The sequence below is a fragment of the Lepidochelys kempii genome, chromosome 5, assembly GCF_965140285.1.
Source record: "Lepidochelys kempii isolate rLepKem1 chromosome 5, rLepKem1.hap1, whole genome shotgun sequence".
NCBI lineage: Eukaryota > Metazoa > Chordata > Testudines > Cheloniidae > Lepidochelys > Lepidochelys kempii.
In genome coordinates, this window is record NC_136384.1 from 37,421,982 (window position 1) to 37,449,757 (window position 27,776).

General features: G+C 41.3%; 1 protein-coding gene across 1 annotated transcript in view; it reads left to right on the forward strand.

The window, feature by feature from the left end:
- RAB3C (RAB3C, member RAS oncogene family) overlaps window positions 1-27,776 on the forward strand; it is a 200,602-nt gene that overhangs the window by 13,077 nt on the left and 159,749 nt on the right. The window contains exon 2 of the mRNA XM_073343988.1: window positions 3,248-3,475. Within this exon, the coding sequence (XP_073200089.1) occupies window positions 3,248-3,475 (228 nt within the window). The remainder of the gene's footprint in view (window positions 1-3,247; window positions 3,476-27,776) is intronic.

Sequence of the window (27,776 nt, forward strand, 5' to 3'; positions counted from 1 at the left end):
TCTACACATGCTATATAAGGTCCCTTTGCTGGAGTATTTTAGTGATAACTTAGGCTGAAATTCATGTTCTGTTTTCTCCCAAAGCCTGGTTAGTAGAAGATCCTACAGGAAACGGTAGCCCCGGTGCCCGGGTTGCCTCTTTAATACCCTGGTGAAGTAGACAAGGCATACTTTTCAAAGTGAGTCAGCAGAATTTTCTCAGAAGCTTTGTGCAGGTATCTGACTCCTGCTAACAGGGTGGGTCAACAGAGAGCCCTGCATCTTTAGGCAAGGTTATGGATCCAGCCATCCTACAGAAGTGTCTACATGTGGATTCAGGTGCCTAACGCTAGGCACACAAGTTTGTGAATTTTGACTTGTGTCTTTAAATTTGCCATAAACAGTCAACATCAGGGTTTGCTGACTTTCCTTCCTGTCTGAAATCACAATGTATGTATACTGTAATATGTATTGCCAAATCCAAGCATTCAAAAATCATACCTGGCCCCCAGAATAATGTGATTGGCTTAAAACTCATCAGATTCTAAATAATCAGGGCTTAAACTCTCATAGAGTATTTCCTGGGGATCCCTCTTCTCCCCTCCCCACTTCCAATATGTTATGAAAACTCCAGGGGATTTGAAAATATTTACCAGAGCTCCCCTCCAGACAGCTGCGGTTGAATTTAAGCCCTGTAAATAATGATAAATGTATAACAGTGTTTTTCTTTGCTTTTTGGTGTTAGAGCCTCTAGGCTACACTCTGATCATGTTTTTCCAGAAGTGTACCTCTTTATATATGAAAGCTGGATTCTCATGTAATCACCTAACTCCAGGACTTGGGGCCTTAAGAGAGAGACTCAAGACTTTTGATAAAATCATTAGAGTTTTCTATATCCTCTCTTTAGGCCATCCAATAAAGGGGGTGACAATTACAAGTTTTTAAGTAATTCTGATTCTGTCCAGTAGAGGGCACTGGTGCAAACACACATTCAGGCTGATGCATTAAAAGCCAAGGAGGATTTTTCCTTTTTCCAGTCAGTCATTTCAGTGGGAAGTTAAGAACAGGAGTAAAGATAATTCTGAAGTCTTACATGACCCATGTGCAAACCTGTGAATATGTACATCACTTGTGTTCTAGAATGTGGGCAGAGATGTCAGTGGGAGACTGATGCGAGGCATCAGAGTAGTGATTATTGAAAGTGTGTTCTGTAGCATTAGCAATCCTGTCACATTCAAACCACTATATTGAAAACAACTTTTCAAACAAGTATGTTTGGAAGTCAGGAAGCCTGACAGTGTCCCTTTCAAGGTCAGGACAGTAATATCTGAAATATCTTTTGATTCCTCTGTCGAAAGAATTACTATTTGCTGAATTTATTTTACAGAACATTTCCAGAACACTACAGTGGCACATTTGGAAACTGTAGAGTACTGAACTATTACTGTAAAATGCTGTAATATTTTTGTAAAGGTGCTGCAAATAAACAATTTAGTTTAGACTTTCTGCTGATAATACAATGGACTATGTGGTTGCTTCTGAATGTGTAAGTAATTCATTCACATTCTTAACTAAAGATTTAAGATTTTGAGTTTGTCTGAATGGTCATGTAAGCCAATATTTTTCAAACGTGGATGCCTAATTGTAGGTTCCTAAATCTATAATTAGGCTCATCAATAAAAGTGGACTGATTTTCAGAGGTGCTGATGGTCTGTAACTCCCATTTATTCAGTTGTCTAAATGTGGATTTATGAGCCTAATTTTAGGGACCCCTCTTTGAAAACATAGGCCCTTGTCACCTGTAATATTGTACTGTATGAACACTGTAGTTCATTAATATTGTGTCCAAAATTCTATTACTGCATATAGAAGAAGAGACTGAAAGGGAACAAAAGGAAGAGACACTTTGTCAAAAGTATTTACCAAGTGGGTGAGAGACACTGTGATAATGAAAAGGGTAGTGGCAAAATGCTTTGGGTAGGAATCTAGCTATTACGAAAGACTGTGACCTTTCTACATCAAATGGGTTCTGCAGTTTCTTCGGATCTAAAATAGATTAAGATTATGACACAAGCAAGGATTGCAAAATTAAGGAGTGAATATACCCCTGTGTTCTACGTTAGAATCATAGAATCATAGAATATCAGGGTTGGAAGGGACCCCAGAAGGTCATCTAGTCCAACCCCCTGCTCAAAGCAGGACCAATTCCCAGTTAAATCATCCCAGCAAGGGCTTTGTCAAGCCTGACCTTAAAAACCTCTAAGGAAGGAGATTCTACCACCTCCCTAGGTAACGCATTCCAGTGTTTCACCACCCTCTTAGTGAAAAAGTTTTTCCTAATGTCCAATCTAAACCTCCCCCACTGCAACTTGAGACCATTACTCCTCGTTCTGTCATCTGCTACCATTGAGAACAGTCTAGAGCCATCCTCTTTGGAACCCCCTTTCAGGTAGTTGAAAGCAGCTATCAAATCCCCCCTCATTCTTCTCTTCTGCAGGCTAAACAATCCCAGCTCCCTCAGCCTCTCCTCATAACTCATGTGTTCCAGTCCCCTAATCATTTTTGTTGCCCTTCGCTGGACTCTCTCCAATTTATCCACATCCTTCTTGAAGTGTGGGGCCCAAAACTGGACACAGTACTCCAGATGAGGCCTCACCAATGTCGAATAGAGGGGAACGATCACGTCCCTCGATCTGCTCGCTATGCCCCTACTTATACAGTAGTTACACACCAAAGTTACCCTACTTATACGTTGCATAGTTACACACCAAAAAAAACACAAATTGCTTCCTTATTTTCCCCTCTTATATACAGAAACATATAGTACTTTTCTCCAGGATTAATTTCTGTATTTTTATGGTAATATGTTGTCACATTCTTAACATTCTGTGAAAAGAGTTGTTGGTTTTTTTTTTTTTTTGTACTATATTCAGAAATTGACCTGGTCCTTTTGTTGGGGTTTCTTTTCTTTTTGTTTTTTGTTTTTGTTTTGTTTTTGTTTTTGTTTTGTTTTGTTTTCTTGATACTGATCAACAGTTATATTTAGCCCTGATGTACCATCTTCCTGATACTGTAAGTTTTTTGCCATTATCTTTTTCAGTGGGAATTATTACCATGGATACCAGCATCATAAGAAAGACTTAGGGTCTCTGTGAACTTGTCCTTGAATTCATTGATATCTATTGCCGAGGAATCCAATAAAATATAAAGGTCTCTGATTTATAAAGTACAAAAGACCATAAAAAATCCTTTTTATTTTGATTTACAGATGGCATCTGCTCAAGATTCCAGATATGGCCAGAAAGACACGTCTGACCAGAACTTTGATTACATGTTCAAATTGCTCATCATTGGCAACAGCAGTGTCGGGAAAACCTCCTTTTTGTTCCGTTATGCTGACGATTCCTTTACATCTGCATTTGTAAGCACGGTCGGGATCGATTTCAAAGTCAAAACTGTTTTCAAAAATGAAAAAAGGATTAAGCTACAGATTTGGGTAAGCTGAAAAACATATGTCCTCTGAATGTTGTGTGTAGTCGTGACACAGTATACAGCTATTGTTCTACCTCAGGGTATGCTTCTTTCCATGTTCTCTGATGTAGATTATTTCTAGTACTCTGTATAGTAATATTAATATGTCTTGCATAGTACTGAAAAGCACTAAGGGCCAGATTTATTAAGGGCTAACTCCCACTGTAATCTAAACCTAAATACCTTTATAAATCTGGCCCTAGAGCTCTGCATTATCCAATTGACTAATATATTAAAACGTGTGGTTATTTTTTTGCTCAAATGCAGCAGAATTCCCATTCAGTAGATCCCCTGAGAAATACAACAGGAGACATTCATGGCATATTCATGTGTGTACAAATGAACTGTCTTAGATGTACAGTAAATACTGAGGACTATCCTGAAATACCAGTAAAGGTCTGCCCTTCCCACAAAACGAAGGAAATTCTGAATCCAGGAGCTACAGTAGAGGGTCTATGGAAAGAATTTTCTTTCCACTTACATGGCTGGAAAGGAGCAAACATGTGGAAAAACAGAAGAGACCATTTGACAGTTCTGCTGCCTGGGAGCTTGCAGACACCCCTCTGTGTAGATGGGATTGTGCAGTTCAGGAATGGGAGGAAGCATGTCAGAAACAGGGAAGTCTGATGCCAGGGGGCAGGTGTTCTCTATGGCAAGCTTCTCTCAGACCCCCCAAGGATATTCCAGTGGCTATTTAAGCAGAAGTTGCTGATGCTCATAGTTACATTAAGTCCTGCTCCAATCCCTTTGCAGAGATTGGCATTGCCCAAGCAGAGGAGACAATGTTAGCAGAGCTCCTAAGGATCCATATTGCCAAGGCTGGGGAAAAATGGCTGGACATCCCCTTAGCATTAATGCTTCCTTTCCATGTAGTTCACGGTGATCTGAGGAGTTTAAAACCTTGCCCCAGGTCTCCTCCATGAACCCTCCCTAGTAAGTCAGGCTCTACTGAGAGGAGCATTGAGGCCTTGTCTATACAAGAAAAATGCCTCATGTTAGAACACATTAACTAACATGGTATTAAACTTGATTTCACCTTTCAGATGGACAAGGACAAGTCATGTTTAAAATCATGTTAGCTGATCATCGCTAACCCTGCAGTGCCCCAGGGTTAACTATGACCTGACCAGCTAACACATTTTTGACATCATTGTAGATAAAGTGTATTAATAGGTTTTCTAACATGATGAAAATCCCTGGGTAGAAATGGTGAATAAAGCCACCCATTGTTCTGTGGTCCCCCTGAGACAGGGCCACATCATCTTTGTCTCTTAATTTCCTTGCTTTTATCAATTTAGTTCATATCCTTAACATGATTATAACATACAGTGCTGACATTAGTTAATTGCTTGCAGTGCATGCTCTTTCACAGTAATGACATGGCAAGCTCACAGCAGCACCTTTGGAAACTATGGTGATTACACGGTAATTCATGTTGACACCACCTCATTATCTCCTGATAATAGAGCAGTAAAATTGCATTTCCATTGTAGTCTTTATACAGTTCTCCTTGATTTTTTTTTTTTTAAATCACAAAGTGGCCTCTACAATAGAAATAATTGGTCATGTCTCTCCGAGCAAAAGCAGCAACATTCATTTACAACATTATAGTAATGTGTATAGTTTGACACCAATGTATTTCTCATCATACTTCTTCAGTGTAGACTATGAATATGTACTTGGTTTAAAGGAGTCTATTAATCTAAATGAGCTACAAAGTGACATACAGAAGCTGGCTTTTGGAGATGCACTCTAGCCACCTAGAATAAGCCTCCTGTTCTATCAAAACAGGCACCTCCATTGTTGTGGTGGTTTGCATTACAGTATCCTCTAAAGGCCACTATACTGAGATAGGAGCCACCATTGTGCTCAGCACTCTGTGAATACACCATATGAGATAGCCCCTGCTCCAAAAGCTTGTAATCTAAATGGACAAGCCACCCAAAGGGTGGGAGAGGAAACCGAGGGGAAATGACATGCCCAAGGTCACACAGTGGCAGAGCCATAGAACTTAGATCTTCTGGTGCCTACTCTAGGGCTCTCTTCACTAGACCATGCTGCCTCTCATCATTTGGTTGTATGAAACTTTTAATACCATATCTTAGAAAACCTTGTCACTGCACATTGAACTAATATAGTGTCTGCTATTTTAGATTTAGTGTTTTGCAGTATATCATTTGTGTTGCCCTGGGGTATGCTAGAGTAAAACTGTATGGCTGTTGAGCCCCTGAAACCCTCATAAATAATATATATACACACCAAGAATAGTATGGCTGTCAATACAGTTTATGAGAGGAGGTAAAAATAATCCATTTATTTAAAATGTTGCTCCCTGGAATAGTTTTGGAATATTCCAGGGAGAAACATTTTAAATAAATGGATTATTTTTACCTCCTCTCATAAACTGTATTGACAGCCATACTATTCTTGGTATGCAGTATCTAGATATGTAGCATCATACTGTATTGTACTTTGTTACTTTCATTTGACTACAGAATGTCTTTTTGAAATGAATGGTATTCCTGCACCATTCAATTCAGTTTCAAATGGCATGTTAGTAACTTTGTGTTGACTACATGAAGGATGGAGCTGGGTGAATCAGACCAAACCTGATCAGATGTTCTTTCTAGGTAGATACATGTAGTGGCCTACTAATGCTTCCTTGGACATCAGTGGCAAAACACTGACTTTAACTATATGAAATCAAAGTGTGCTGGCAAATCTCACTTATTTTGACCAAATAAACCAAATTGGAAACTAAAAGCAATTTTTAAGTATTGGTTCTGAACAATGAGATGGAGACTAAAATACTTCGCAATGAGTAGCACATGGAGTTGCACTATGCTGTTCTTGCGGGGATCTAAAATGTTATACAAGTCACTAGAGCCACCAAAGTCCCTTCTTGGAGATGTCATTTGTCCCATATGTTCTCATTTATTGTGCTTTAACCATTCATTTTGACATGTTTAGGCCTTAGTTCCTTAAGCTGCTTACACATGTGTCTAACTTTAAGCATGTTAGAAGTCCCATTGCAGTCAATGGAACTAGAATATTGACTTGATGTAAGTGGGACTAGTCACATGCTTAAAGTTAGGCACATGCGTGAATACTTTGCTGAACAGTGGCCTTAACAGAGCCTAATTGTCTTCCCTATATTCCATCAATGTTCTCTGGTGCCGGTAGGTTTGTATGCCTCTCTTTTACCCAGTCTATCAGTGCTCAGAATCCTTTTTAACGAATCTACTCCTCAGTGTTCTAAATTAAACAGACTGTAAATTTCCAATGATAAAAAAAACCCCAACACCACAGAAAACACCAACTTACATTAAACTAGAGGTAAAATGTCAAGTGCATATTAGTAACTTGGTGGTAAAATCCATATAATGCTGTAGTCAATAAACAAAACACGTAAACAAATTAACAAAAAACTATTAATTATTGAGAAACTTCATTTGAAGTTTCTGGGACAAATTTATTTCTTGTGCTAAGACATGGCAAAAAAGGATAAGAAATCCTTTAAGGGTATGATTAACACTTAGAAAAAAAATCCCTTTCTTATCAAAACATGAATAACACTTTGGAAAAAAATAAGTCCCTTTTCTTACAAACATCTGATGCAAGCCACCTCACATTTGGTAAAAACAAATTGTCCTCTGGCTAGATTCTGCCCTGTATTATGGCTGGCCTTGCTGGGTGCAAGGCATCAAGTTTAAGGTGCTCGCAATTCCTGCTCAGCCACAAATACCAGAAGGAGCCAATGCAACCCCATTAGTGGGCAGTGCTGGTTGGTGAAAAACATGACCATGATGGCCAGACGATATATTCATCTAGTGCCTCACCTGTGCAGCTGTAGCATGTGCTGCTACTATGAAACCCTAGTCATAACTTAAAGCAGCCCTCTGTTTGGTGGAATCATTGTGGGAGGGCAGCAGTGCCATCACAACTTGCCTTTGCTGTGGGTGAATCTCCTCTGGGGCCCAGCTGCCCCTGCTACTGCAGGGCAGTGAATCTAAATCAGTGGGACTACTAGCTTGAGTAAGGCTTGTAGAGTTGGGCCTTTTGGACACACTGTCATGCTATTCCATGTTGTGTTCCCTAGGCATTGTCCTGAGCTCCTCCATTTAAGTGCAAGTCACTTAAGGGTCTTTCATTTTGGCATAGTGGATTTCTCAGTGATATTTGTGTTCATGAATCATTGTTTTTCCAAGCTGTTTTTGTAGATCGTGTTTGAGATGTTTGGGGTTTTCAACAACAGATGCTATGAATTCACACAGGGAAGAAAAACCCATTAGCTTGCACATTGCATGCTAATAAGATATCCCTAAACAGATAAATATTATGCTTTTATGTTACACAGAGAACTGTCATTATAATCTCCAGGGAATATTTCATCCAAATGAAGCATGGGGGATTTCAGTAACTTCCAGAAATTGTCTATTTCATTTAATTAAGACAGAAGTCCTCATTTTCCACCTGCCTGTTCCAGAATTTGCCCCTTGCCCATCTTCTTTTATTTTATTTCTATTACAGTAGCACCTGGAACACTATAATCAAACTCAGGGACCCACTGTGCTAGGGCCTGTACAGACAAATAGCAAAGAAGTTAGTCCTTCCCCAAGGGTACTCCCCATCAACATGTCAGAGAGGAGGCAATAGTTGGGAAAGAGAGACTGTCGAATGTGGGGTGGGTGAGAAGATGAGGTAACAATTGAACAGTTTATCAGTAAAATAGAAGCTTCAGCTAGTCATTCGACACCACATGGTAGCGATTGACAGGCATCCCAGCAGAGGTAGGTGTAAGTGTGCATTTAAAAGGGGATTACGATGGGGGATGGGGTGGCATGGGAGAAAGAACAGAGAAGTTTGAGGAAGAAGAGGATGGCTTTCTCCCATCTCTAGTTTAAATTAAGAGATGGGGGAAAGCCGACCGCTGCAGAGGCGCATGTGGATCGGACAGAGACTTCTCTTAGAGGAGAGTCTATTGATAGAGATTCTCCAGGTTTTAGTCAGGAGGAGGAGATGGAAGAGGATAAAGTATGGGCCAGATCAGATGAGAAAGATTCACATAAAGAATCTGACACATCAGAAACAGGCAGACAAATAAACAGTGACAGGTTTTTAAAGTGCTTGTACACAAATGCTAGAAGTCTAAATAATAAGATGGGTGAACTAGAGTGCCTCGTGTTAAAGGAGAATATTGGTATAATAGACATCACAGAAACCTGGTGGAGTGAGGACAGTCAATGGGACACAATCATTCCGGGGTACAAAATATATCGGAAGGACAGAACAGGTCGTGCGGGCAGGGGAGTGGCACTATATGTGAAAGAAAATGTAGAATCAAATGAAATAAAAATCTTAAATGAATCCACATGTTCCATAGAATCTGTATGGATAGTAATTCCATGCTCTAATAAGAATATAACAGTAGGGATCTATTATCGACCACCTGACCAGGACAGTGGTAGTGACAATGAAATGCTAAGGGAGATTAGAGAGGCTATCAAAATAAAAAACTCAGTAATAGTGTGGGATTTCAATTATCCCCATATTCACTAGGTACATGTCACCTCAGGACGAAATGCAGAGACAAAATTTCTTGATACTTTAAATGACTGATTCTCAGAGCAACTGGTACAGGAACCCACAAGGGGAGAGGCAACTCTCGATCTAGTCCTGAGTGGAGCGCAGGATCTGGTCAAAGAGGTAACTATAACAGGACCGCTTGGAAATAATATAATAACATTTCACATAACATAATATAATAACATTTAACATTCCTGTCGTGGGATGAACACCTCAACAGCCCAACACTGTGGCATTTAATTTGAGAAAGGGGAACTATACAAAAATGAGGAGGTTAGTTAAACAGAAATTAAAAGGTACAGTGACTAGAGTGAAATCCCTGAAAGCTGCATGGACACTTTTCAAAGACACCATAATAGAGGCTCAACTTAAATGTATACCCCAATTAAAAAACACAGTAAAATAACTAAAAAAGAGCCACCGTGGCTTAACAATCCTGTAAAAGAAGCAGTGAGAGATAAAAAGGCATCTTTTAAAAAGTGGAAGTCAAATCATAGTGAGATAAATAGAAAGGAGCATAAACACTGCCAAATTAAAGGTAAAAATGTAATAAGAAGGGCCAAAAAGGAGTTTGAGGAACAGCTAGCCAAAAACTCAAAAGGTAATAAAATGTTTTTTAAGTACATCAGAAGCAGGAAGCCTGCTAAACAACCAGTGGGGCCCCTGGGCAATCGAGATACAAAAGGAGCACTTAAAGACGATAAAGTCATCGCAGAGAAACTAAATGAATTCTTTGCTTCAGTCTTCACGGCTGAGGATGTTAGGGAGATTCTTATGTTCTTAAAAAGAAAAGGAGTACTTGTGGCACCTTAGAGACTAACCAATTCTTAAGCAGGTGATCAGAGCGGATACCATTAGCTAAGAAAATGTGGGAGCGTGCACGTGCTAAATTTTCCTTTTGACAACAAATAATCCGTGCAAATCTGTCTTTGTGCAAATCACATTGAAGAAGAGATTATGGGTGTGTCCCTGCAATCCAGATAGAGACAAAACAGAAGTCTGTACAGTTTGCCTGTGGAAGAAATGTCAAAATGTGCCCTGTTTTGGGGGTAAAGTATACACAAATCCACTATCCACAGACCATATGTTGTTTCCAAGAACACAAGGCTAGTGTTTAATGCGTGTAGATTCAGGGCCTTATATCCTTGGTGAGGTGCAGAACACTATCAACTTGTGAGGAGCTTAGTGGGAAGAGAGTGTACTTGGCACCTGCAGGAGAGCCTTAGCATCTTTCAAAGTCTGCACCAACACAAGAGACACAAATTATCCATCTGCATTTAAGAATGATTCTGGCTATTCCAATATTTGTATTGCTTTAAAATCTCTTTATTAGAATAAAATGCCTATGTCTTTAACATTCCGTACATCTTCACTAAGGCTAGCACTAGAAGAAATGGTTTCAGCACTAGAATAGTTCTAGCTTTTGCTGCTGAAACTGCCTTTTGTAGTGTAAAGTTAACACTGTTTACATTTCCCTGACATTTCTTCTCTCTCGCTATCAACTTTTCCTGAGATTGAGACACATTGACTCTCCTGATGTGCAAAATGGTAAGACGTGTAAAGCTACTTGGTTGTCTAAAGTCTATTGGAAGACAAGCTTCAGAATGTTCATTTTCTACTTTATGTAGCTATAAAGAGCATGGTTATTTTTGTTTTCATATCTTTCCATTCTTCCTGCTTTACCTTCAGAATATTCTTATTTGTGTAGATACATATTGAAACTTCTGATTGTCTTCCAGCTGGACCATCCGTTACTCCAGCTGAAGTTGTGTTGCTAGGGAGTTGTGTGGCTTCAGGGATTGGTAATAAGTACAGACCCTCTCAGCTCTAGGGTGCTGGTTTAAATCAGCTCAGGCTAGTAGTAATCAAGAGTTGTGTCCACCTGATGGCTGGTTTGGTGGTCTCAATCCAGTCAACGTGTCCACACTGCAAACACCAGCTTCCACAACTGGTACTAAAGCCCTGATCTTGCAAACACCTATTGCACATGCTTAACTTTAATCATGTAAGCAGGCCACTGATTTCGTTAGTGTTAGCCACGTGCTTCAAGTTAAGCATATGTATAAGCGTTTGAAGGATTGTGGCCTAAGACACTTTGGAGTTGGAGTGTGAGGATGCTGCTGCTATTCTGTAGATAAACAGCAAGCCAGCAGCTTTCACAAGTACTAAATCCCACTTCTTGTCCATATTCATTAGTGTTTTAATGGATTTTGAAATTCTTGTGTGGAAGAAATTTTCCTCATCTGCTGCATAGTTCTAGATGCATCACATGTGTTTCAGTTCTCCTGTGAGTGTGTCATGCTGTATATCATAGCTGCACTTCTTATACTCCATGATAGAGCCCTTCATCATCAACAAAGGGAGAAGTCTGTATTCAGAGGCCAGGACTAATGTGAAATAGAAGGCAGTGCTTAGCATAACTAAACATCTCATTAAGGCGCAGAGACATAGGTCATCTTAAACTTGCTGTCTAAGTGAAAGTGTCCATGGGGGTTCTTCAGTAGAAACTTTACTAATTTAAAGGCATAACGTGGTCATAAATGTAGGCATAGGCACTGACTCTGTGGGTGCGCCGAGGCTGGAGCACCCACGGGGAAAAAAATAGTGGGTGCTTAGCACCCACCGGCAGCCTCAATGATCAGTTCTTCCCTATCAGTGCGTCCTTTCCACTGGCGGGTCCCACCAAACAACGCCTCCCCCTCCGTCCCAATGCCTCCTGCCTACCATGATCAGCTGTTCAGCGGCGAGCAAGAGGTGTTGGGTGGGAGGGGGTGGAGCAAGGGTGGGACGCGCTTGGGGGAGGAGGTGGGAAGGGGTGGGGCAGGAGAGGGAAGAGATGGGGTGGGGCCTTGGGGGAAGGGATGGAGTGAGGGTGGGGCCTGGGGCGGAATTGGGGGTCGAGCACCCCAGAGGAAAGTGGAAAGTCAGTGCCTCTGAATGTAGAGCTGTCAAGGTTCCTTTCCCTCTCTGAACTCTAGGGTACTGATGTGGGGACCTGCATGAAAACCTCCTAAGCTTACTTTTACCAGCTTAGGTTAAAACTTCTCCAAGCTACAAACTATTTTACCCTTTGCCATTGGACTTTCACTGCCACCACCATACGTTTAACCAGGTTACTGGGGAAGAGTTGTTTGGAAATGTCTTTCCTCCCAACCCTTGCACCCCCCTTCCTGGGGAAGGTTTAGTAAAAATCCTCACCAATTTGCATAGGTGACCACAGACCCAAACCCTTGGATCTTAAGAACAATGAAAAAAGTGTTCAGTTTCTTACAAGACGAATTTTAATAGAAGTAAAAAAAAAGAATCACCTCTGTAAAATCAGGATGGTAAATACCTTACAGGGTAATTAGATTCAAAACATAGAGAATCCCTCTAGGCAAAACCTTAAGTTACAAAAAGACACAAAGACAGGAATATCCATTCCATTCAGCACAGCTTATTTCCTCAGCCATTTAAAGATGTCATAATCTAACGCATATTTAGCTAGATTACTTACTAAGTTCTAAGACTCCATTCCTGTTCTATCCCTGGCAAAAGCATCACCCAGACAGACCCAGACCCTTTGTTTTTTTCCCCCCTCCAGCTTTGAAAGTATCTTGTCTCCTCATTGGTCATTGTGGTCAGGTGCCAGTGAGGTTATCCTAGCTTCTTAACCCTTTACAGGTGAAAGGGTTTTTCCTCTGGCCAGGAGGGATTTTAAAGGTATTTATCCTTCCCTTTATATTTATGACAAGAGCTAAAAGGGTCCATGCTGCAGTAAGACTCAGCCAGATTTCCACACTGGATTTCTGGGAATCAGGGGTAGCTCTGCCAGAATTTTAGGGGATGTCTACACTGCAATTAAAATCCTGCTGCTGGCCAGTGCCAGTTGGCTTAGGCTCAGGGGCTGTTTAATTGGAATGTAGATGTTTGGACTTGGGCTGAAGCCTGGGCTTTAGGACCCTGCGAGGCAGGAGGGTCCCAGGGTTCAGGCTGGAGCGCAAACATCTATACCACAATTAAATAGACCCTTAGCCTGAGCACCGTAAGCCCAAGTCAGCAGGGACGGGTCAGCTGCAGTTGTCTAATTGCAGTTTTAGCATTCACTGTGTCATGACTCCTGCCCAACCTGCCCCAGCTTTGCCATGACCCCACCCTCAACGTACACCCCTTTGGGGAAGCCAATGGAAGAACCATCATGTACCAGTAACTCTGCCTCCAGTAACTTTCTAGCTTGACCCTATTCATGTACACAACTATCAGGAGAACACTGCACATGCTCTTTGAAAAAAATGTGGCAGCAGGGAGGAACAGGGAAGTGTATCTAGAGCTTAATATGAATAGAAATATTGTAATTAGTTGGTTATATTTCAGCAAGGTAATTGAAGTATATTTAAGATACCTGTACTGCTGCAATGAATGGATCATCTGCAAAGGGAAGGAAAATCCATAACTGTATGCTAATAAGATTTGTGGTGCACAACTAGAACAGAGCATTTCTCTCTCTCTCTCATTATATATGTAGAGAACTATTTGAAGAATCATTTCCTCTGGGTATTGTTTGGCATAGAGGCTTCTTCAGTTCTCAGTTTAAAAATTAAGGTCCAGAACTTTGGGTGGGGTGAATATTTGCAGAGCATGAGTCAGGGTGGTGTGTAAGGGTTGTTTAAAGCTGTCCTTTGCTTTCTGGTGCAGCTGTGTCAGAGCAGTTTGAGGTCAGCTTTAAATGAAACTGGGTTGAAAGGGGCACAAGTGACCTTAACTACAAGCCAGGATTAGTGTGGCATAAGAGCACCCCCTTTTATCTAACCATGCCCCCTTTTCTCTACTATTCTGGAAACAGGCCAGGGTGCATGGTATATGAGCCACTGAATGCATCTGTTGAAGTGAGCTGTAGCTCTCGAAAGCTTATGCTCAAATATATTTGTTAGTCTCTGAGGTGCCACAAGTACTCCTTTTCTTTTTTGCAAATACAGACTAACACGGCTGGTACTCTGAAACCTATAAGAGCTCTGTGCCACTTCAGGATAATCCTTACACTAGCTGATCCTCCATGGGCCAGGCATTTAGCTTTTATGAACCCAAGTACAATGAAGGACTAGTGCAAAGCAGCCATACTCTAGATTTAGCTCTGTATCTAGACCATTACGTCTCCTGATTGATTAGTGGTTACTTAAGAAATATCAGTGAAAATATGAGGTTTGTGAGCACTGCACCTGTTCCTAATAAAGAATTGTTTATTGCCTGTTTCTGCTGCAAGAGAAGATAATTTGCACCGGCTTGACTGCTCTGAATAATAATATTGTGCCATTTTACCAATCCAGCAATAAAGGCAAGTAAATAGAAAGGCAGGGATGACTTGCTTTTTAACCCAATACAATTGTTACTGTATTTGCTGCTTATTAGCACCTTTTTGATTTTTCTCCACAGTTTCTGGCTAGACTGAACTTGTTTATAATTTTATTTGTTTCTCAGGGCATGTCTACACTAAATATAAGTCAACCTATGTTAGGTTTCCTGCTAGTGCCATGCATTAGGAGCTCATTAAATCCTGAATGAAGTAAAGGCTTCCAACAACAGCAGAAGCAAAGAAGTGTATGATAGTCCTGCTACTGCTGAATATGGGGTGGGCAGCCTGTCACCACCTCGGAGATATTTCTGAAGGATGGGAGGTAGAGTGGGGTCAACTTGCTAGCCTCATGAAGAGAGAGGCTGGGGGCAGAATCTATCCACTCACTTTCTAACCATGCAGCAAGTGGAAGAGTGTTAGGTGGGATACAGGTCAATCAGATGCCATGAGGTAAGGGAAGATCAGGAGACCTGTGTTGTAGGTGGGGAAGGAAGGTCTCAGCCAGACTTTTATTGGAAAATTAAATAGGCAGGAATATGTAGCAGTGCAGAGATTCTAATAAAGATTAGAAAAAAAGCCTACAGTGCTGTATTTTATTGTTTAGCAATACACTGAGCATGAATTAATACAGTGCAACTCACCCCCTGCCATGACTTGAAATCTACATATGGTTGTTAAACTGAGTTGCTTTTGTTTAATCAGCATGGAGAGTATAGGGACAATATTGGTTTCATGACCTAATTGTGCATTTAGTTGTTTTTTTTTAATGGTAGAGAAGTATCTCTCATGCTGGGAGAATTGAGAGGAGGAAAGTAATACAGAGAGAGGGCCAGATAGATCTGTTGCAGTCAGTGCTAATGTACAGCAGCTGAGGGCAATCTCTCCCATAGCCCATTGCTTGTCTTAGGTGCCCTTGAATTAGATGTTTGTAGGTTTACTTTTTGTGTGTGTGTGCCATGGGAAGAAATTGTAGAGGTGCTTTGGTATTGGGCTGAGATAATGGCAAAGCAAGATGCCCCAGAGTATAGTCAAACCAAGTGCTGACCTAGTGTGGGAATGCAGAAAAAAGACACTGTTAGAAACAAATTTGGTACTTGATATCTGTAACGCTATCTTTTAATTGACTTTCAAATAATATCTGAACTATCTTTTCACCAGTCAAATATGATATGTCCTTGCTGCCTTCTGGGAAAAGCTCCCTTCCTCCAGGACCGAGGAAATGAGACCACTGTAGCTTTCAAAGTCAGGACCATGGGCACCTGTGAATGAGCCATAATCCTTAGAAAACAGTAGAATCACAGGAAATAAGAACGTTTTGACTGCATGGCCCCTCACAACAGCATTTTTTTGAGAGCTATCTCCAGGTGATGGCACAAACAGGCATGAAGGAGCTGAAGGTGTGGTGTGTCTGGAACAGAACTTTTCTACTCTCATGCATACTGAAGGAAATGGTGTCTCTGAGAAAGGTATCTGACCCATTCTGGGACAAGCTTAAGGTGCCTGTCTTGGTGCTGTGTCTCTAGTTCTCAAAGAATTTCAACATGACTTAGCAGGTATACACATATCTCGCAGCTACAGACTGAGTGCTTTCCTGCACTTGCTTGTAATAAGCTGTGAAGTATCTTTATGGTCTCTTATCCCTCTAAAATGACAGGCTTGTAAATCATAGGCTCATGCATTACAGTATTTAGTGTAAATATTACTGATCTCTCTACAGGGCCCCGTTCTCTCACCACAGCATATAAAGTCAATAGGACTTACTCATATCCTGCACTACACGTGGACCCAATATGATGGCTGGCTCTCGTCAGCAATGTCCATTCTCCACAAAGCCTGCCTCATTTTTTCTGTCTTTCTGAATATAGTGTTCTGAAATGGCATGGCAGCAGTCAAGAGACTAGAGCCCTCAGGGTTTGATTCTCCATCTGCCTACCACCTCGTGTAGCCATTTATAAATCACAGTGGAAGTGTTTTGCATGTGCTTTACGTAAGTACTAAATAATAACTTAACGCAGTAACCTCATTTAATATCAAAGACTAATGAATAATTAAAAATGAGGAATGACATATCTGGCTGTGTTCATTCTGCCAACTTTGTGATAAATAAGTGGATGGCAGAAGATCTTTGAGGACAACTGTTTGGATTGGTTTTGGATAAGGAGGTGTGTATATTTTGGATATACTGAGTAGATGCTGGAGAAACTGTTGGGGATGGCAAAGGATGATATTTAGAAGTATCTGAGCCCAGCTGCTCTCTTTTCCCTCTAGTGATTATGATTTTGTAAGGTTATCAAATACATTTCTGGCCCTCACCCCAAGCAATAAAGTACTGTTCCTGTGCAAAGCGGAGGTTGCAGCACAAAGTGAACCACCATAGGTGTGGTTACAAACTCAAGGCAAAGACACAGGAGCATGACACGACAGTTAAAGCACAGCAGAGGGAAGCAGTATATTTTTTCTAAGCCTTGTTTCTCCTTTCTTTCTCAGAGATCATTTTTTTAAGCTTTAGGGTTTTTAGGTTTTTTTCCCTCTGCCTTCATTTATTTCCCTGTCTTGCAGCAAGGCCATACCACAGCAGGTATGTCTGAGTCAGAGGTAGGTGGGTAAAAAGAAATATTTTCATTTATTTTTAATGCTCAAACATTTCCAGCTAAACTCTGTCTCCTTTTAACTCCTTTTGGACAAAACCAGCCCATAGCTCTGTACAGAGGGCTTCCAAGCAGTGGAATAGTGCAGTTCCTCTGTGCACTATGTGGGTGGCAGAACTTGGGGTGGCTGCACAGAAGTTTTACACTTCCCTGGCTGAATCTTCCTGATCTCACCAGGGGGAGTCAGAGTCCATGCATGGACTCTGAGGTACTGAATTAAAATTGCATGGGGGTAACCATAATTCTCGCATTTTCTGCTTTTTGAGAGCTTGACTTTACAGCCTTCGCAATGTTCTTTTAACAGAGCTGCTTAGTATGGAATACAAATAGCCCAAATTCACCAGTATACTCCAGCACCACAAGGAAATCTGGTTTAGCTTATTGGTGAACGAGGCCCATAGAGCATATGTTGCCTACCTTTTAAAACATTGGACATTATTTTTGTCTTGCTACATACAGCAATTAAAAAAAAGTCACATATAGTAATTTAAAAAGTACTTCAGGAACAACATCTTCTGCTTCTTTTGTCTCATTAAAGATAACCACTGTGCCAGTTCTACAAAAGCTGGCTAATCTGGGGCTTTTATGGCAGTCTAACAGTTCATGCCCATATCATAGGTTTGATCAGTGGCACCTCAACAGTGTTTTTAAATGTGGGCAGCTTACTCCTTGTTTTCAATCCGATTTAATTCTTCTTTGTAACTGAACCCTCACTGCTCCCTTAGAAACAACCTAAAAGAATAAAGGAACTGCTTCTTGCTCACTGTGACCCATCTTCCTGGGACCCAAATAATATAATATTTCCAGGGGTGCCAGACTTTTGGCATTTTGGAGACCTTTTCTGGAAGGGTGGCTTTGAGTGTGGAGTGCACATATGTAGTTTGTTTTTTACATTAAACATCACTCACCTCCTGAAGGCCTTAACTTAAGGTGAATTTGATTGGCAATGTTATTTAATTGCCTGTGCATGCAAACAAACAATCACTCTGTCATCTGCGTGTCTTGCACTGAAATAACATCAGAAATTCTAAAAATAAGCAAGAAGTGTAACAACTTGGGAGAGATGTAAGATTTATCTCCAAGTGTAACGGGAGTTGGACAACCCTGCATAAAGTGAAAAGCCTTCCATTTATCAGGTGACATGACCAGTCAGCAGCAACACTGTAGTAGGAAAGACAAGCTTGGAGTACTACAGCAGAAGACATTTCCTTTTCTCCTATATAATTAAACGAAGGGATGTACTCTGATCATGGCCTGAACAGATTTTTGTAAACGCAAGGGACTGTATCCCACGTTCACACTGAACTTCTCGACCTATGGTTTGCTCATCATTAATCATGCCATGAAAGGGACATCAGAAAAGTACATAATAATAACTGTACTGATTTCTGTGTCTATTAAATTGTAAATAACTAATATTCAGGACCAGAGCCTCAGCTGGTGTAAATCCGTGTCATTCATTGCCAGTGGGACTATGCTGATTTACATCAGCTATGGATCTCTCAATGGGAAAACAGGGGGCAGAGTGTAATGGAGAGGTGGACCATAAATTTTGTGAGTTGGGAGCAAAGAGACCAGGGATGTCATTTCAGAAAAATTCTGTGGGAGGAGCAAAGTTTGCTTTCCTAATGACCGTGTCTGAAGTCTGAGACGCAGCGGGAGGGGAGCAGTGGAAGACATAATAGAGCACATAGATCTATGAAAAATCTGGTGATGGGGGAAAACCAAAGTCTTGCAGGGAGGGGGGGAGGGTGGGCTGCTCCCCCTGCCTCAGAACAAATAATGCCCCTGAAAGGGGCACACATGACTGAGATACAGAAGGGTGAGAGGACGAGAGACAGCTGTTGCTTTTAACATGGGCTGTATGTTTTCTATTTTCTTTCATCACTTGTCTAAAAATCTATAGACTCTAGAATTAATGGCCATCAGAGCACTTGGAGCAGGGCTGAAGTAGCACAAATGATATTAAATGGAAGATGCCCCATGATAGAACAGTATCATCTGTTCAGAAGCCTCTTGTTGCTTGGTGCCACTGTCGAGATGATGCCAATAGTTAATGACATTATGGCAATTTTTTAATTAGACACAGGCTCCTGTGTTCTAACCCTGATTTCCATTCTCTCATGAGGAAAAGGTCTCTGTCAAAGCAATTCAGTGACGGGTCAGATCCCTCCCTAAGCATCGTGGTCATGCTAACTACAACAGCATCAAAACCAACATCCTAAATACAGCCTGCTTCAAGATGCTCCTTTTTTGGGGGGGAGGAAGGGAGAAGGGGCTTAATATATCCTTATCCAAATACAGGCCCTGATCCTGCCATGCGTGTGGGTAGTTTCCTGTAGGTGGTCAGACAACCTTTGCTTAAAAAGAATGCCCTATGGTACCTCATGAGACCCACATGAGTCATTGGGCCAACATAGGTACCAGGGTCAACTCACAGGAATCTGATTGTAAATTCAGGACCATTATCACTCAATGAAAAATCTGTTTAGTCTTTTTTAGTAGGGTTTGTGGAACAGAAAACTCAAGGGAGCCTTCATAACTTTAGTAAACCCTATAAATTAATTATTACTGGCACTTTCCCTGAAAGTTATATATACACATTCTGGGGAAGAGATCTGAATGGGCCTGGTGAAGATTGGTTTTGAGTGAAGAGTACATTCTCCACTATGGACAGGGCATTACTATTAATTTCCTATTGCAGGTTGATACATTTAAGATAACATATAGCTTGTTAATCGTGCCCAAAGATGTTATCCAAGCCGTTTGCTTCCCAACACCTGTATGTCAAAAATATCAATGGGGAGCATTGGCTCCTTCCTGCATTGTCTGTAGACTTGCCAGATTATCCAGCTTTGTTTTGTTTTCAGAACCAGACTCGGGATCTGCTTTTTGGTACAGTCAAGAACCTAGTGTCTGTTAAGGCACTTGCAAATTGGATTAAATATATGCTTTTTCATAGCTTTTTTTCTTGCTTCTTTTTAAATGGTCTAAAACATTTACAAGGTTTTGATGAAGGGATGTCTCCTGCCTCCTCAGCTTTTTGGAAATGTGTTTAGATTATGCTTGGTAAAGGACCAAATGGGATTTTTAAATGAGGTCTGAGAATCACTTATATCACATCTGCCTAAAGAATCTCCAGGCAATAACTGGAGGAGGAAACTGTGAAACGAACTGGCAAGAGCTTCCTTGTTTTCTTTGGAAGTGAATAGGAATCTATTCTATAACCACGGTTTAGGAAAAAGATATGTAATTAACTCCCTCAGTGGTGTATTCTGCTCACCAATCTGTTTTCTGTCTGATTTGTTTATATTTGTCAGAGAACACTGTGTAATGCCTGCTGCTGTTCTTTTCTTTGTTAATTAGCTGACCCGTAATTCAATTGTCTCTTATATATTTTACATTCATTAAGATTTAATATATTTAAGATTTAACAGTAATTTTTTTTTCTAAAAGCCATTCATTTTTCTTGAGTGCTAGCCAGGATTGTACAACAACTTGATATCCCATATAATTTAAGACTTCAGAAAATGATCAGCAGGTGATACTAATTATTTAAAGTTTCTCTTTTTCAATATGTTTAACAGACCTTGGTTAGTCTACCTTTTTTGCTGCCTCTTTCCTAACTGGTTATAAAGTCTGTTTCAAATTTGAAAGGTTACAGATATTGTTTTTCTGATTCCTCATAAAAACAACTTTTTTCCTGAGTTCCAACTAGGAACGCCTGGTCGAAAAGGGACGTTGCTGACCAGGCCACCAAAAGTCCAGTTAGCAGCGCAGTGGCACTATGGCAGGTTCCTTGCCTGCCCTGGCTTCACACCGCTCCTGGAAGCGGCCGGAATGGCATGCTCCTAGTGCTGGGGCGGCCACAGGGGCTCCACATGCTGCCCCGTCCCTGAGCACTGGCTCCACAGCTCCCAATGGCCAGGAACTGCAGCCACGGGGAGCTGCGTGGGCAGCACCTGCGAGCGCAGGCAGTGCACAGAGCCCCCTGGCCCCTCCACCTAGGCCCCAGACATGCCAGCCGCTTCCAGGAGCCGTGCGAAGCCAGGGCAGGCAGGGAGCCTGCCTTAATGCCATTGCGCCACCAACTGGGAGCCGCCTGAGGTAAGTGCCACCCGGCAGGACCCCACATCCTGAACCCCCTCCTACACCCCAACCCGCTGCTCCAGGTCGGAACACCCATCCCACACCCTAAGTCCCTCTCAGAGCCTGCATCCCCTCCTGCATCCCTGCCCCAGACCTGAGCCCACTCCTGCATCCTGAACCCCTCATTTCTGGCCCCACCCCGGAGTCTGCGCCCCAGCTGGAGCCCACACCCCCTCCCACACCCCAACACTCTGCCCGGTGAAAGAGAGTGAGAGCGAGGGAGAGCGAGCAACAGAGGGGTTGGGTGGAGTGAGGGGGGGTTGGAGCCTCAGAGAAGGGGTGGGGCAGGGGCAAGGCTTCAAAGAAGGGGCAGGGCAAGGGCTTTCGGTTTTGTGTGATTATAAAGTTGGCATCCCTAGTCCCAACAAGCTCTTACCCACAAGCTTAACCCTGACATCAGTGGGAACAGATGTTAGGAGCTGCATTAAATGGTTTTGGGGTTTTCCATGTCATGCTAATATTTACAGGTAAATCTTCTATTTTTGTGTTAGGTGCTTCTAGCAATAAAAATCTGTTGCAAGTGAAAGCCCTAATTTATATACATGGGTCACAATTCTGTGACCTTTGCATGTGTTAGCTTCAGTCAGGTGAATCATCTCAGTGAAGACACTGGGACTGGTTCAGTGAATGAGGGTTACATAAGTAATGGTTGGAGGACAGGTTCCTCACTATACACCTCTTTGGAATTATTGTGGGGAAGTTCTATGGCCTGTGTTATACGGGAGGTCAGACCAGATGATCACATAGTCCTTGCTGGCTTTGAATCTATGAGTTCAGCATCTGCAATCAGTCTGCTTCAAATTAGTATTACAAATCCAGATTTTGCCATCAATGTGTCTCTTTAGAGGCAGATCTAAATGCATTTCTACCTCTTCAACAATTAATTACTTGTGGCAGCTGCCTTTCTCAAATAACATTATGTACATGTGTGATTATGACACATGCAATTAATTATGACACAGGACTTGGCAATGTTGTTATGATCAGTGAGGGTAGCACAGAATCCTCCTCTAGTTTCATAGAGGGCTACCTGTGATCAATTACAAAGTTTAGTTTGCATGTCCTCTGATGTTACTTGCATGACTGAGTTCATGTGGGGAATAATCAGCAGGAGCAGATGAACTATTGACAAACGAACCTATTTTCATTAGTGTAAGGAACAAGGGAACATAAGAAATCTCACAAACAGGACTTTTCCTCTTTTATATTGAAATCCAATTTTTTTGCACTATATAGTTGGTCCCTTCTTTCTGTAGAAACAAATTTAGATTTCTGTTTCACTTGCTTATGTGCATTACTTATGGTCATCTTCTCTAAAAGAAGATTTTGTGACATTATTACCCTTTGCATGAAATATGTTAGTTTTCTTGAAGTTCCCTCTTCATTCCTATTTCCCTCTGTTTTTGAAACCATTAGCACTATAAACCTGGAATGTCTGGCTATATACAGAAAATATGACAAAAGCCTAAGGGTTTAGAAACTGTGCACAGAGACTGTGAGTACAGCTAGTTTGAAAAAAGGAGGTAAATCTCAGTATCTTTATTCTTGTTTTTCCATCAGTTTCATTATCATCAAATATTTCCTTCTAGCTAGGTACCTGCCTAAAAAGTTGGGAGGAGAGAGAGGGGAGAGGCTCTTGAAATTTTCTAACCTTGTTTTAATTTTTCATATGCAGACCAATACACTAAGCTAAGCCCCAAGGAGATGCAGCTGTGCATCATGGGAAATGTATTCCAGATGAGGAGAATGGGAGCATGTTGAACTCAGAACTATAACTCCCATTAGATACCCATTGCCCCAACCTGAAATGAAGTGTTTTGATTAGGGAATGACAAAAGTAAACACTAAAGTGTTTCTGAATCAAAAATTTTCTGAACTTTTCTTTCCACAAAATATTTCAATGTTTTGACTTTGCATCCTGATTTGGTACCAAGACAAATGTCAAAATATTAGAATTTCACATGGGGTGGACATTCTGATTTTTTAATTTGTGCTACTATTGACTCCTACTCATGGGATTGAATTAAATCAATAGAGCTAGTCCACTTCTGCCAGTGAAGTATTTGGCCCATGGACTTCAACTACAAGACCATCCTTCCTCTTATACAAACAAAATTGATTCCAGCCCATTTGGGCCCCAGGAAGAGCAACTTGTTTGGAATTCTAGAGATAATTGTTCATCCTCCCCCCTCACTTATAGCCAAAATGACATGTTATTTTATAAAATTGGTTAATGCTTCCATGAGTTATGACAGGTTGACTGGGGTGAAGAGGAGTGACAGGGTATGCTGTCAGTTGAGGGATGATGAGAGGGAGTACAAGGAAGGGCTGTCTCAGATGGGAAGACAGATATTGGGACAGGAAGCAGCAGCAGCAGCAGCTGGGGATGCTCAAATAAGGCCCATATATAATATGGTAAATAATAAAAAGTTCAGGTCATTGATACAGAGTGATATGGATCACTTGATAAGCTGGGTGCAAGCAAACAATATATTGTTTAATATGACTAAATGTATACATCTAGGAACAAAGAACATGAGCCATACTTACAGTATGGGGGACACTATCTTGGGAAGCAGTGACTGAAATAGACTTTGGGGTCCTGGCAGATAATCAGCTGAACATGAGCTCCCAATGTGATGCTATGACTAAAAGTATTGATGCGATCTTTGGATGCATAAAGAGGGGACTTTTGAAGTAGGAGCGAGAGGTTATTTCACCTCTGTATTTAGCACTGGTACAACCACTGCTGGAATACTGTGTTCCATTCTGGTGTTCACAATTCAAGAAGGATGTTGATAAATTGGAGAGGGTTCAGAGAAGAGCTATGAGAATGATTAAAGAATTAGAAGACATGCCTTATAGTGATAGACTCAAGGAGCTCAGTCTACTTAGCTTAATGTGACAGTCAGGTTCTAGATACCCCAACAAGAAAACAGGGGGCATGAAACCCAAAGAATAAGCAATTAAATCGAATGATTGTATACAATGTTGTCATATTATAAAATTATATCAAGTAAGATCTTTTTTGAAAGCTTGATGGTCATTATGAGATATGTATACAGGCTGTGGCTATGAATTTATGTATTTGTGTATATAAAAACCAGCTCATAATTTGTGCTGCAACATTCAGCTTCATATCACAGCAGGGTGGTGGGCAGTCAGGCAGGGAGGGGCTGCCTCCCCAACCAGATGAGATTAGCTCCAAGCACCTAGCATTGCACAACCTAGGAAAAGACAAATGTTGGGAAAACCATTCCAGTTAATGGGAATATATTGAGACATCCTGGCTATGAAGTTGAGAGGGAATTGCACCTGTCCTGAATCACCATTTGTCAACATATTCTGAGAAGGTGGGGAAAAAAACAAAATGGAAAAAAACACTTTTGAAGAGGAAAAGCAGTTTGAAGAGAAATATATCTGGAAACTGAGGGACAGCATCTAGGTGAGAAGCTATCTGTGAAATGCTGTTAGGGGGCATCCTGGGAAATGGTTTAAAGGCAACAGATAAGTTGTCTTAGAAAAGGGATTTTTACCTCATTTGAAAGTGTGAAGCCTGAGGTGGTGGTGTTATGTGTATTTTCTGTGTAACTTCTGTATGTTTGCTTCCCTTGCTATTTCATCTTTAAATCTGTGGTTTTTCCATCAGATAAACTTGTTTGTTTATTTTTACCCCCAAGCAGTTCTCTGGCATGCAGACTGTGGAGTGTGTGCGCCAAAGCAAGCTGATGTCTGGGGGGGCTTGTTTCACACCTTCAGAGGTGTCAAACCAGAGGGGGAAAATCCAAGTGTCTGGTAGTTAAGAGCTTGGGGTGGACAGATTTGGGGAGACTCAGGACCGGAAGAGTTGTTGGCATCACACTGAAAGAAGTAACTAGGCTGGTGGAAGCCAGGGTGGGACCTTTGTGCTTGTGGGCTGGCTACTGGCATCAGGGCTCTGAGCCGTAGCAGCATAGATTTAAGGTTTCCAAAGTTACAGGGTAGGCAGTGATAGAACCTGTTACTGTTCTGGGTGATCCTCAAAACGTCACACTTAAAGGGAAGGTTAAGGGCTCACTTGATTACAATCCATAGGTGCCTACCTGGGGAACATATGTTTGATAATGGGCTTTTCAGTCTAGCAGACAAAGATCTAACACCATCCAATGGCTGGAAGTTGAAACTAGACAAATTCAGACTGGGAACAAGACAGGTATTATAAACAGTGAGGGTAATTAACCATTTTAACGATTTACCAAGGGTTGTGGTGGATTCTCCGTCACCGACAGCTTTTTAAATCTAGGTTGGATGGTTTCTGAGATATGCAGTAGCTCAAAAGGAATTGTTCTGTAGCCTGGATTAGACAGGAGGTCAGATCCAATGACCACAGTGGCCTTGGAATCGATGAATCTTCCTTACCCTACGGTTGAGCAGACTAGGGCACAGAAAGACTGAATGGTTTGCCTAGGATTACAGAGAAACTCTCACTTTCCAGCCTACTCTCTTCCTTCACACACTGTGGAATTAATAGCAATGAAAGGAGACAACATAGCACTATGACTCTGTGAAGTAATCACCATATGGCTTTCCTGTGTAATTGCTAATGAGCTTATTAAAAACTACAAGACAAAATTACAATTACATTAGGCAGGGCTTTTAATTAGCTGCAAGCACTTCATAAAATACTGCAGCCTAATAACTTTTGCAGTGTGAAAACTTTCCAGTCTGAATTGAAAATGGTGATTGTAGAGGTACATCCAGCCTTCGCTTGTCTGGGAGTGCTGTAACGCCCTCGCTAGGGCAGAAAACTGCATAGCCTTTTACTCAAGCTGAAATTCACGCCTCTGCAGAAGGCCAGCACAAAGACTATGCACTACTAATTCAAGCCCACTATTGCTAACCCAGGATTTCAAAAATCATGAGACTGGCTTAAAAATCATGTTTGTTTTAGTTTTTTCAATTGGGTTTAAAGTCTTTAGGGTATACTTGAGTTGTGTTTTCAAAGCTTTTCTCCATAATCATGCAGGCTAGGAACTTAATTTTTTAAAAAGATTTTTAAAATGAAAACTGAGATTTTCATGTAATCACATGACTCCAGGAGCTGGGGCTTTAAGAAAAACCCTAAATATTGCAAGGCTCATGATAAATTTAAATGGGCCTCAAGTAGTGCATAGTCTTTGTGCTGGTCCTCTACATAGGTCTGAATTTACTTTTTGTTATAACAAAGCAGCTCAATATAGGTTTAATTAGTCAAGTGGCTCATTTTCTTCTATCTGTAGCTAAGCTTCCAAGGAGTTTAAAGTAGCACAGCAAAAACTACTGAATGTTTTTCCTGTAGTTTTCACCAAGATACAGTAAAAAAACAAATTCCTACAAATGTCTTAGTTCCTTAGAAAGATGCCAGTACACGAAACAGAAATAGGTTTCAGAGTAACAGCCGTGTTAGTCTGTATTCACAAAAAGAAAAGGAGTATTGTGGCACCTTAGAGACTAACCAATTTGAGCATAAGCTTTCGTGAGCTACAGCTCATTTCATCGGATACATACTGTGGAAAGTGTAGAAGATCTTTTTATACACACAAAGCATGAAAAAATACCTCCTCCCACCCAACTCTCCTGCTGGTAATAGCTTATCTAAAGTTACCACTCTCCTTACAATGTGTATGATAATCAAGGTGGGCCATTTCCAGCACAAATCCAGGGTTTAACAGGAACGTCTGGGGGGGTAGGAAAAAACAAGGGGAAATAGGTTACCTTGCATAATGACTTAGCCACTCCCAGTCTCTATTCAAGCCTAAGTTAATTGTATCCAATTTGCAAATGAATTCCAATTCAACAGTTTCTCGCTGGAGTCTGGATTTGAAGTTTTTTTGTTGAAGAATTGCAACTTTCATGTCTGTAATCGTGTGACCAGAGAGATTGAAGTGTTCTCCGACTGGTTTATGAATGTTATAATTCTTGACATCTGATTTTTGTCCATTTATTCTTTTACATAGAGACTGTCCAGTTTGACCAATGTACATGGCAGAGGGGCATTGCTGGCACATGATGGCATATATCACATTGGTGGATGTGCATGTGAACGAGCCTCTGATAGTGTGGCTGATGTTATTAGGCCCTGTGATGGTATCCCCTGAATAGATATGTGGGCACAGTTGGCAACGGGCTTTGTTGCAAGGATAGGTTCCTGGGTTAGTGGTTCTGTTGTGTGGTATGCGGTTGCTGGTGAGTATTTGCTTCAGGTTGGGGGGCTGTATGTAGGCAAGGACTGGCCTGTCTCCCAAGATTTGTGAGAGTGTTGGGTCATCCTTCAGGATAGGTTGTAGATCCTTAATAATGCGTTGGAGGGGTTTTAGTTGGGGGCTGAAGGTGACGGCTAGTGGCGTTCTGTTATTTTCTTTGTTAGGCCTGTCCTGTAGTAGGTGACTTCTGGGAACTCTTCTGGCTCTATCAGTCTGTTTCTTCACTTCCGCAGGTGGGTATTGTAGTTGTAAGAATGCTTGATAGAGCTCTTGTAGGTGTTTGTCTCTGTCTGAGGGGTTGGAGCAAATGTGGTTGTATCGCAGAGCTTGGCT